This window comes from Tigriopus californicus, chromosome 11, assembly GCF_007210705.1.
Source record: "Tigriopus californicus strain San Diego chromosome 11, Tcal_SD_v2.1, whole genome shotgun sequence".
Taxonomy (NCBI): domain Eukaryota; kingdom Metazoa; phylum Arthropoda; class Copepoda; order Harpacticoida; family Harpacticidae; genus Tigriopus; species Tigriopus californicus.
In genome coordinates, this window is record NC_081450.1 from 9,428,764 (window position 1) to 9,440,262 (window position 11,499).

The 11,499-nt window shown below is 43.6% G+C and overlaps 5 protein-coding genes across 5 annotated transcripts; 1 reads left to right on the forward strand and 4 right to left on the reverse strand.

The window, feature by feature from the left end:
* Nucleotides 1-284: 284 nt before the first annotated feature.
* Nucleotides 285-2,106, forward strand: LOC131890515 (NF-kappa-B-repressing factor-like). The gene is made up of 4 exons (XM_059239869.1): nucleotides 285-705; nucleotides 781-917; nucleotides 1,098-1,785; nucleotides 1,850-2,106. Exons 1-4 carry the CDS (start codon nucleotides 311-313, stop codon nucleotides 2,013-2,015), a joined length of 1,386 nt encoding a protein of 461 aa, XP_059095852.1. The 5' UTR covers nucleotides 285-310; the 3' UTR covers nucleotides 2,016-2,106.
* On the reverse strand, nucleotides 2,052-5,278 carry LOC131890512 (vang-like protein 1). Its single transcript, XM_059239867.1, has 6 exons — nucleotides 4,406-5,278; nucleotides 3,873-3,978; nucleotides 3,024-3,800; nucleotides 2,780-2,948; nucleotides 2,507-2,715; nucleotides 2,052-2,430 (listed from the first exon to the last, which is right to left on the reverse strand). The coding sequence occupies exons 1-6, from the start codon at nucleotides 4,705-4,707 to the stop codon at nucleotides 2,209-2,211; spliced, it is 1,785 nt and encodes a 594-aa protein (XP_059095850.1). The 5' UTR covers nucleotides 4,708-5,278; the 3' UTR covers nucleotides 2,052-2,208.
* A 229-nt stretch (nucleotides 5,279-5,507) lies between these two features.
* On the reverse strand, nucleotides 5,508-7,277 carry LOC131890758 (monocarboxylate transporter 12-like). Its single transcript, XM_059240169.1, is given in 4 exon segments — nucleotides 5,508-5,735; nucleotides 5,798-5,983; nucleotides 6,014-6,838; nucleotides 7,001-7,277. Coding segments are annotated over 4 exon segments (1,380 nt in total). The 5' UTR covers nucleotides 7,179-7,277; the 3' UTR covers nucleotides 5,508-5,544.
* A 630-nt stretch (nucleotides 7,278-7,907) lies between these two features.
* LOC131890521 (uncharacterized) lies at nucleotides 7,908-9,587 on the reverse strand. Its single transcript, XM_059239876.1, has 3 exons — nucleotides 9,068-9,587; nucleotides 8,582-8,719; nucleotides 7,908-8,512 (listed from the first exon to the last, which is right to left on the reverse strand). Exons 1-3 carry the CDS (start codon nucleotides 9,338-9,340, stop codon nucleotides 8,114-8,116), a joined length of 810 nt encoding a protein of 269 aa, XP_059095859.1. The 5' UTR covers nucleotides 9,341-9,587; the 3' UTR covers nucleotides 7,908-8,113.
* A 117-nt stretch (nucleotides 9,588-9,704) lies between these two features.
* On the reverse strand, nucleotides 9,705-11,385 carry LOC131890522 (troponin C, isotype gamma-like). Its single transcript, XM_059239877.1, has 4 exons — nucleotides 11,038-11,385; nucleotides 10,832-10,966; nucleotides 9,950-10,250; nucleotides 9,705-9,877 (listed from the first exon to the last, which is right to left on the reverse strand). The coding sequence occupies exons 1-4, from the start codon at nucleotides 11,074-11,076 to the stop codon at nucleotides 9,852-9,854; spliced, it is 501 nt and encodes a 166-aa protein (XP_059095860.1). The 5' UTR covers nucleotides 11,077-11,385; the 3' UTR covers nucleotides 9,705-9,851.
* Between the last annotated feature and the right edge of the window lie 114 nt (nucleotides 11,386-11,499).

The following is an 11,499-nucleotide window of genomic DNA, read 5'->3' on the forward strand; positions in this document are numbered from 1 at the left end:
GTTTCTTTTTTATGAATAAACGGCAATATGGACCTGAAAAACAAGTAGTGTCTACATGATCATTCGCAAAGAAAACAATGAATTTCATACTTTCGGGTTTTAACATAGAAATATTGATGTGTTGTATGATTTATAAACGTAGACCGAATTGATCTTTGCTTTGATATAGATCGAATGTTTGCAGTATTAGATATGTATTTGCAGATTCATGTTTGCATTCAAGAATGAGCCCACACACGGATATCTAGATCTCTTTCCAGAGGTCCGGCCTACAACAATCGTAAAATGCTACCAAAGAGACCCGACCAAGATGTTGTTTTGCTGTTGTATTTTGAGGAAAAACCCTTTTTTATCTTTTACTCGAACTCGAACTCGAAAAAAAACATCAAGAAAAAGGTCAAAAAAAAAATCTGGTTACCAGCAGAACAGCTGTTTATCGTCACCCTGTGAAAGAGGTCCGGGGTGTCTGTTGATATTTTGCCTCACCAAAATTCAGTTTGCAACGATTCGTGAAAGTTTCTGCAACGCATCCGTGATCATGAGTGCCTATCAGTTCGATGTGGATAAGTATTACAGTCCTCATGAGCCCGAGCACCATTGGGCCTTGAGGCGCAAGTTCATGGAACAGAACATGGGTCGGTTCCCCGAGGAACGCATGGTTTGTTTGGCACAAACCTTTGCTAACATCGAATTTATGGGATGTCGGTGAGCAATCAACATTGCATTATTGGGTCTTTTTAAACTGGATTTACATTTGAAATTACATTGTTTTTGTTTCAGGTATCCCCAGGAGACCATGGATTTGGTGGAAGAATTGGCCTTTGGAGTGGTCCAAGAGTATCGAGAAAGCCAGAAAGGCCGACTCAAACGCACCTTTGTGTCCGGATCGGACGCCGCAGGAGCCAAAGTGAACCGAGGCAAAGCTAAAATTTCCACCTAAGTTGCATTTGTCTTTCGAATTTTTCCCCTACAAGTTTCTTTTCTTTAAATCATAATGTCCTAATAAAACCATTGAGAACCTGCTCAATTCGAATCGAGGTTGATACGGGCCAATTTGTAGTTGCTGGCATTCCAGTCACCGTGCTCATGATTTTCAGGTCGGAGGAAAAACGATCCGGGGGATCCCAGTCCAAGCAAGATATATCGTCCCGATCCTGAACTAGCGGCCGAGCATCAGGGACCCGCTTGGGATCGCATGATCTTGGTACGTTTAGATTGGGACGACAATGAGAATCCTTGTGATCTCCTCAATCGATCGGCAAGCTTCTGTCAAACCCAATCGCAATGGGAGTATCAAAACCAAAGTCCCTCGACCACGGTTTGTGTTGTCAAATTCGGTGGAATAGAAATCGTGCGGACCACGGGTTCCACTAAGGCCGAGGCTCGAGATGATGCCACCCGCCAAGCCGTCGATCTTATGGCCCAGAAATGTTTCACCATTCGTATTCGAAATCGGTTCTGCTCAAATGGAACGGCAGTGGATTTGACGGACGTGGAAAGCTCATCGAATGAAAAGTCGGGCATCGTGAAGGAAAACGTCGGGCATAAGCTTCTTAAGTTGATGGGTTGGAGCGGCGGAGGCTTGGGCAAGGATGGGTCGGGTATTGCTGAGCCCATCACTGCGGCTAGTATGAACCACGGCGAAGGCTTTGGTGCTCAATCCGCTTCCAAACATTTCAAGAAAAGAATTGAAGCTATTATTGAAGACTTTGCCAAAAGCAATAGCCCGTACGACTTGGTGTTCACCACCGGATTTACCAACGACCAACGTAAAGAAATGCATCAGTAAGTTAGTCATTACAATGATGCTCAGAGTGATCAATGTATACATCAAAGAATCGTCTTACAGGATTGCCCGACGAATTGGGTTGAAGAGCAAAAGTCTGGGGAAGGATGCGGATAGGTTCTTGACCATCTCCAAGAAATTTAGTTGTCAGGACATTGTGCGGGAATTGGTGGCCAAAGGTGGCCAAACGGACAAGTATACCCTAATACCTCCACCAAATCCTTCCTAAAGAACCATATTGGGACTAGTTCAATACTGGCAGGAGTAGCTATCGAATACTTTTATTCATTTTCAGTTCATAAACGATGGTTACGTATGTACTTATTACGGGTGAATACTGATCAGTAAGAATACGGGATGTTGAAGCAATGGGACGATATCACAGTGTTTGAAGAGGCACGATTGAGTGAGCCGAGTTGTATTTAAACAGAGGTCTCGGAATTAATCCTCAGAACGAACCGATTGGAACTGGGATCGATGATCTCCTCAGACATGTATAAATGGGGTAACCGTTGGATTTGACACATCAAGGACACCTCGCCTTGACGCAATTGAAACGAGACCCCAGGTTCAAGCTCTCTGTAGAGAGACTTTTCGCATACGAGTGACCATCTTTGGAGTTCTCGAGAAGACTCCTTGTCGCTCTATTCAATTTAGAAATCAGATTTGTTAACTTTATGAGAATGTTATATGGGTTTTTGGTTTCAAGTTATTTTTTACCTGTAACACGGGGGATGTGACCAGATATCTCTCAAGGAAAGCCCGTGGCGATAAATCATAGGACAAGCAAGTGGATAGATGTTTCAGAATGGATTCCATGGTATGACGAGGTTGTTGTCGCGTGGCTCGCAAATATTTCTGTAGAGGTCGCGCCAAAGTTGGAAAAATGGCCTGAGCGGCATCGTACGGTTCCATTGGGGATTTCTCTCCTGAAGACAACAGAAGTCGTCGTGAGTATGGGAAGTAGATGATGAAGTTAATAATGAAAATTACCACTTTGATTGGGTCGGATTCGCCTAATATGCGTGAAAGCTTCTTCGGCAGCGCCAAGTAATCTGGCTTTGCGTTTCTCCACTTTGCGGTTATGTTCATATTCCTCCATCAGCCGATCCTGATGATGACCTCTTTTTGAGGCCACACTCACTACGGTTGAATTACAGTCCTAGAAATGGAACGCCAACAATTGAGGTTATACCATTTTGTGTCATAATTGTCGAATTTTCCCTAGTCCTCTTACATTGACGTTGGTCCCAGCTCCGTCGACATCGTAAACTTTGACTGACTTGCGATTTCTTGAGCCCTGGTTGTTCAAAATGCGATCCAAAAATGGATTGTAGAGCGAAAATTCGGTATAATACTTGTCCAATACCCAGGAAGCTGCCCTCTGAATGGACATTTGACCAATGAGAAAACCCTTGGACTCGCCGTCCGGAGATCTGAGAATCTTGATGTAGTATCGTGGCTCCTGATGGCGAATTTCCATCAGAAGGATAGCCAAATAGTGCACAAACAAGAGGGCATCCATGAGATTCAGTGCAAACTGGACGAGTCCCTTGTAATGGACCACTTCCTTCTCCGTGTAGACATGATGAAGGTAGAACAACCAGAAAGAGACCAGGAATATGATGATGAGCAAGCACACGAGCGACCGGAAAATCCGGATTCGGGGAAGGGTGGCCCGTGATTGTCGAGCAAACATGGCCCAGCTCCCGGCGGCCAAGACAAATATCTTGAAAGCAAGGGACACGAGCATCCCATCGCATTCCACCCCACAATAGAGCTGTTGTTCCCGGAGATCCAAGATGCCAAATGAGGGCAAGGACACCATGAGGATTGGGCTGATGAACGCCAGGAATGAGATCAAGGTCACGAAAGTGGTCATGAAATAGCGTTGACAACGTAGACCCCTGCCACCCGAGTCCATTTTCCACTTGTCCATGGATTCTCCTCCTTGAGCATAATCCAAGTCTGAGGCGTTTGTTACTGCAGTGGCGGTTTCACCCCAATTGTCGTCCTAAACAAATCGAGGATCGTTAGTAATCTGAATTGGGCGAAAACTGACTGTTGGGCTTTCGAAATCTCATACTTGAGGGAGAATTTGAACTTCAATCACTTCTTGCAATTCATCCGAGTCGGCATTTGTTTCTCTCGTTGCATTTAATCGATTACTATCGTTGATCGAGGACATGACGCTGAAATTGGATGAATGTAGTTCGGATTATCAATAAATGAGAAGGAGAGATTTTGTGCCAAGTGAATGCTGTCGTTGGTAATTAAAGAATTGAATCTCCCTAGATCTGATGGAAATACCCTTGTGATTTGACTAATTTTGGTCAGTTGAAGGCTCAAATAGTCAATCGCTTGATTTACTGAGGCAGCAAAACTCGATGTATTTTTCCGTACTCAATCAAGTTCAAGTCAAGGTCCACTAAATGTGTGACGCGAGCAAGGAAGTTTTTGGTATTTGATGAATTCAAGGTTCTTTGCCATGCGGGTGGTTGAGATGGCTTTCTCTTCTTGATATATAATTACCAAATAAGTTAACTCGTAGAAGATTTTTTGAACCGAATTTTTGATTGCCGTTACTCAATTCACGTTATCTAATGGACAATTAATCACCTGTGGTCCTGGGAGTAACCGAGATTGGTTAATCCCAAATCGGATTGCATGAGCATGTCTTGTTCATTCCTAAAATGGTTGAGCTCGTTCATGGAGGCTTCTCGGATGAGTCCGGCATGATTCAGGGTTGGTGCGATTCGCTCGGACTTCTTCTTCCTGGCCATGGCCGATGTTTGGGCCGGGACGAATCCGTGAGTCAGGCTTCCGTTCGATGAATTGGCTCCGTGCACCCCAGAATCCGGGGAACCTTTCTTGGGGATGATACGGTCCGTATCCATAACCACGGCACCCAGAATTGGCATCACAAAATCACTCTCCTGAATAGGACCATTACACTAAAGGTTCTATGGGTGCAACAGGTTCACAAATTCACAAGTTGAATCCTTTTCTATAGAACTGTTGATCTCTATATCAACAGCAGAAAACCTTTCAAGCTCGTAAAAAAAAAGTTGGCTTGGGCTTTCAACGGGATCCCCAGGTGGTTGGCAGTCGAGAGGTGCCCAGTTAGTAGGTGAGTTAGCTTGCTTCTGGCTTGCTATGCTCGTCTGCGGGCTTGATCATCATCTCAAGACGAGGTGGAGGAGCGAGAAATTTACCTGGAAACTCTCAGCTCAACCAACGCTCAGTCAGGGCCAGACCCATGGAGACGCCACCAACCACCCTCTCCATCTTTCGGGGGGCCAAGAACAAACCCTTAACCATTGCTCGTACCGCTGCCCAACTGCCTGAAGGAATACTGTGGCTCTCGTGGTGTTCGCATGCGCTGATTTCCTCATCCTCGATGCTTTGGTGTCTGAGACAATCCGACCCAAGTACGCGCCCATGGTTTTCCACAGGGGGGGTTCCTCTGTCCACCAACTGTAATTTGCACCATTTTACCATTATGTGCCGCCCGACCCGATTCATTCGGCTTGTCGGGCGATGAAAAGAAGCTTGCCAATCCTGGGGTGCACGAGGGACGATGGTTATCAACCTGCCAATCATCATTGTGATGCATCAATGGCTTTTAGGTATGGGACTACAGTACTTGATTGATTGATCGTGTAGAAAGCTCTCCTGAGAATTATTAACTGCATAATCATATACTTGGTCGGGTCGCGGATATTGATTGATTGATATATTGGTACAGTAATTAATGATCAAGATGAATGTTCTTCGTCGAGCCGTGGGTCCAAGATTTCTTCGATCACGATTTGAGCTGGGATTTGGTATCGGTCCATGGATTTGATCACGCCCCACGGAAGGAGCATAAAGACAGCGGCTAATGCGAGACTGCCACCAGCCAGATAGAAGCATCGTTCATAGGATTGATGAATATCCACTAAGTAGCCTAAATTTGAACGTGCATTACAAAGATTGGTCACACATTGAAAGGTGCTTCATTGTACGGACCAGCGAGAAGTGGACCACCGAAAGAACCCGTGGCTTCAAAAAGCAGAAGAATCCCGTAACCCAATGCCAGTGAACGTCGACCCAGTAACTGGATTAAAATGTCTGGAATCATTGGACCGATGCAGCCTGAGAAGAAGCCAAAAAGTGCGCAACCAAGGTAAACTTGGAACCAAAAAAAAAGATCGTCTGAATTAGGACTTCAGTCGTGGGGAGCACGCTTGACTGAGTTCCGTGTGGGTTGGCTGAACTTACCACAGGTTTGCACTTTGAACACGATTAATAAAATGGCTAGACCTGAAACCACGTTACTGAAGACGTAGACCAGAGTACTGGAGCATGCTTTCCATTGGCAGATGAAGCCCAAAACGATTCTACCCAGCAAATTGCATAGACCAATGAAGCTGATGATCATGGGATAGTGGTCCTGAGATATGATGCCATTTTTGTCTACAAAAGCAACGACGTGCATCATGACGATGGAGATGCCAGATAAATAAAAGAGATTATTGAAGCCAAACATGGCTAGGGCCAATTTCTGTGTACTAGAAAATTGTCTGAGTTGATTCCATAACGGTTGGGAACTCAATCGACTTGATGGAAGATCCAAATCCTTCATCAGAAGTCCACAAATCAGTAAGATCGAGGAAACCAATGCGTTAGCCATCAAGGCAGATCGCCAGGACAAAATTGAGAGGAAAAACCTGCAAGGTGGTTCAAGCAAAAATTGAATGGTTGCACATGCGTAAAGAAGCATTTCTCACTCTGTTACAAATGGAAACAGGATCGTTCCAACTCCAAGACCCGACGCTGCCACCCCAATGGGAAATGTGGCTTTCTGTTGAAAGTATTGTTCCACAATCACGATTGAGGGCAAAAAACTAATCCCAATACCCGTTCCAACCATCATGGAAAATGAGAGCATTAAAAAGTGCAAACTCGTGGCCATAGTACTGAATAAAAGTCCGATCTCTGTTAATATGCCGCCAGCAATAACTAATACGCGACATCCGAATGTATCAATAAGGTAACTCGAGATAAAGCCTGGAATAAAACACGTAATTAGGACCTATCATTTGAATCATTATGTGGATAAACAACACAATTCATGAATCAAATCGTTTATTGGTGGCAAAAAAGTGTCAAACTCGCATTATCCGCATTATGTGAGTTTGCAATATGTCAAAAAGAGGGAACTTAACTCACCATTAATAAAGAGCATGGCATTCAGCAATGAGCCTAGAATCGCAGTCGAAGCATGGGATTGACCTAACTGTTCCAAAAATACGGTGTTCCACACTCCGACTGAAAATGCCATGCCATACACCACGAAATGTACCCCAAAAGACAAGACAACCACGAAATGGCCGTAGTGGAAGGCCATTTTTTGAGAGGGGCGGGTGTCAATCCAACTACAATGACAAATGTTGAGGCCCCAAAAATGGTCTGTCAATTTAGCAACTCAATGTCCGAGCACACACAAGAAACTAACCACTCTCACCATATCAATGGGCGTCTGTCAATATCGAACCCTGTAGGTGTAAAGTAGGAAATATACCTGGTCTCAGCCGCCTTTTTTACCCAATATTAGGCACTTCTGTGATTTGGGACACATATCACTTATGAAATAACTATTTCATGAAGGTCTAATTTCAAAACATGACCCACTATTTCGATCCTTGAATATCATACCGTGACAATTTCCAATGAGGTTAAGTTGGAACACGGTGAATAAGTTTCAGGTCCAGAGGTCACCTCGAGGTCCTCCCGCTGTTTCTAGATAGATGAGCAGGATATCAAATGCAACCACAGTAAGAGACGATTAATATTTAAGTGCCTTCAATCGTCGATGGCGTGCTTACATTGTCAAGCTGTGTTTGGTAGAATTATAAGATATTTGTTCGTACGTGACGAGTGCGTTATCTTTTGGTAACACCAATTGAAGGAAAGAAAATTCAACCATAAGTTTTTTAAGCTCGAGTTCCCTTTCAATGGTTATAAATATCATTAGAATATTTTGATAGTCGTCAATTATAAGAATGCCCCTTCTCTACCATTGATTTGTGGCATTACTCGTCAAATTTAGAGCCAAATATATTTTGAAACTTTCAGGAACATGACATTGGTATCCTTTGATTTTGAAATGTCAAGTCACTTGTACGTCAATCCAGGACATGAACAAGAATCAATTTGGCTTTCATCAAATGCCAATTGCTATTTTGATAACATGCACTATATGGAATGATCTTCATCGGAGTGGCAAGATTATGTGTATTGGCCTTACTCACTGCATCGTCATGGTAAAGAGGCAAACTTTTTTCATGCAATGAATGTTTTTTGCAAATGATCGGGTGTGTCTTGCCTCCGTCGGTTCGTCTCGTCAAAGTAGAAAGTAGGCGCTCTAAATGGGTTTTGATAAGAGGTCTGGATTTCGCTCTTCTCCAAGCTCAACAAAGGCTGGAGGTAATGGGGCAACGTGCTCAGCTGAGCTTCCGTGGGATGGATGCGATTCTCATCTTTGAGGGTTGGCTCGCGGTGCTGGAGCTTGAAGTTGGTGCCCGTGGTAATGGCGGGATTTAGCTGAAGCCAAGGACGTTGCACGCGCTCATGGCTCCAAAATGTGGCTGCTAATTGCTCATCCCGGGAAAAGGACCGGTGATCCTTATGATAAGTGGTCTGGTAGTTGTCCCGATCTTGGAACGCTGATAAGGCGAGATGCTGGAAATGAGAAAGACAACGAATTTAATGCATCAACTGAAAAGGGGAATTTATTGAATAGTACGGCACCTGATTATCATTCACATCTCTAAATTTGAGCTGGCGATTGGTTTTTCCAAAGATGGCCTCCTGGTTGTCCATGTTGGAAATGACGCGATGGATTGCACTGGGTACATGCCGTTGGTGCATTCGTCCATCATACGAAGCCTTGGGTGGTCAGAAATCGAAAAGGCATTGAGGGGAACACGGGAAATAAGTTCCCTTTATTCAATCATTTTTTTTCCCTTGAACTTTTGGTTTTGAAGATTTTTGTAATTTGGATCACAATTCATCACTCACATCTCTACATACTTCATCACAACTTAATTGAATCAAAAGTATTGCCCATTTCATTTCAGTTTTGACGATCTAAACAAACTTTTGTATGTCCCCTTCCTGAAATTCCAGCACATCGTGTCAAGGAATGGTTGTTTTGTTTAGCTCTGCTAGTTTACACCGTGTCAGTAAGATTTGAATAAAACATTGTTCAAGCCACAATTCCCTCTTTTGTCCCACCTTGGTTTCGCTGTTCCAGGCCTCTCGATGATAAGGTAAGGTGCTTCCAGTAAGATCCCAAGCCCGATCGTTAGTCCCTGATAAAAGTCGAAGGCTGGAAGGTCGACTCGCAATCTCACTTCGCCGGTCATGGTACACAACCTTGGGTCCGTGATAATGAGCGTAGCTACTCAGATGCGGGTTTTCAGCCCCGCTTGTGTCAAATGAGCCGGACCAAAGTCTGCCGGATGGGACGGGATCCTTCGTATCGTTAAACACGGCGGACACATTCATTGTGTGTCCTCTTGGCCCACACTTGGACTAGAAGACGGCTGTTTTTGTATACCTCCTTGATTCTTTTTCAAGGGTCTGGAGCTCATGCTGATCGATCAAACACACGAATCCCTCTTGTTTTGTCCTACTTTTCCAGGATATCTTTACACCAAGTACTACTCCAACTATTACTCCTACTCCTAACCAGTACTACTGCAGTTCTCTCCAACATTTGTTAGAGGGAAGTCAAGACGAAGGGGAAAGAAAACGAAGTAAGTGAAAGGGAGAAGGGAGAAGGAAGAAAGAGGGAAAAGAGGAATGGAATGGAATTCCCCTTGGGCGTAGTGGCGGGGGATATTCATTGTTTCACCTTCACCTCTTCCTCTCAATGTGGAATGGCTTTATTCCTTTAAAATATAGAAACAAACATGTTGAAGTGGGTCACTCTTCGATCACTGGTACAATTATGGTCACTGGTCATGGCTTCTAAAATGCGTGAAAAAAAATCGTCATTTTGGCTGGATGATTTCATTTAACCCATCATCATTTCTTGGAACTCTGGAAATGAGATGGAAAACGTAATCAGCTCCTGTCTTTCCAACTAAGGGATTTAAAGTATAGTTTCTTTACCGTCGAAATCCAAAGTCCCCGATCCGTCCTCGTCAACTTCCTCCACAATGCCATCCAAATCGTCATGGGTGAGCTCAGGATCAATCTCGTGCAGAATCTCCTTGAGCACATCCGTGGTAATGTAGCCATTGCCTTCTTTATCGTAGATCCTGAAGGCCTCTTTCAGTTCCTCCCTCATTTGTTCTTCGTCCTCTTCGATCAGGAACTTTGAGGCGACGATGCAAAAGTTTTGGAAATCAAATTTTCCGCCTTCGTCAGAACTTGTCCCGATTTCACCTAGGGCCTCGTCCAATTGATTCTTCTGTAACAATTTAATCCCGAAAGTTTTGGAATGAAGGGTTTACTTAGATGGTATTCGTCTGGATTCGAAGTATTCTATTTGTTGATATAGAAATACAGTGGCCCCGAGTCAGTTCTCAGTTACAGATCACAACCGGTTAGAATCGTTGCCTCTCCTATGCTGATTTAAGTATTCGCAATTTCAGCCACTATTATGAAACACAACTAACATGTTAATCGAAGGGATCGATAAAATATCTATTTTCATATTGTAGTGAAGAAAAAAGGTTTATTTTTTTCGGACTCCCTTACCGCAATTGGAAATGGAATTCCTAACAATTCAAGACGAAAAACGTATTCATTGTACTTAACTTTACATTCATATATTATCTGATCGACCAACGATCTTGGTTAGGAATCAGTTCTTTTAAAAAGAAAGGGAACATAATTTCCAGTTTCCGCTTCTAATAGTCTGTTAAAATGGGGTCAGCTCTAGTCAGTGCCTGGTAGCATGCTGCACTTATGATTATTAATCAAGTATATTTCCATTAGTGCAAGGGATGAGTGCTATGCTATGATCTAATACTGAAAATGATCTTTTACCTGAACATTGACGCCCATCATTTTGAAAATCATTTGCATGGCTGTGCCGCTAATGATCCCGGATTGTTCTTTGTCGAACCCTTCAAAGGCCTTTTTCAAAGCCTCAATCTGTTCCAAGGCCAAGCCTGTCACCTCCTACATGAATCAAACACTTTGAATTAGAAGGCGATTGAAACGGGCGTTTTCTTTCCATTTCAAGGTCTTACTGATATGGATGCGACAACCTCGTCGGTGAGAGTCACCATGGTGCTTGAGCTTCCCCCTCGTTCTGGTTCCCAATTCAAATAATCAAGTTGACGTTGTTCGGACGTCAAGTGGCGTTGGAACGAGGTGGGAACACTCCGGGGGATCAAACGCGAGTGGATCGGCCCAAACACACTGGGTTCATTTTATAACATTTTGATAGGGTCAGCAAATTTCGGAGGTTTCTTCTCGGATTTGGGATCCGCTGGATACCTGATAGCTTTTGGATATCAGATCCATCCAAATCTACATAGTTCTCATTCATTTATCCCTGACGTGATATCTTTAAACTTTCTCTATTCATGCTATATTCTTTCCTCTTGAATTGAATATTTTTTGGACACCTGGTGTAATTGCTTATGCCAGTAACTTCATTATAATCGCTTGGATTTGCTGCAATGTTCCGTTGTGATTTCGCTGACTCA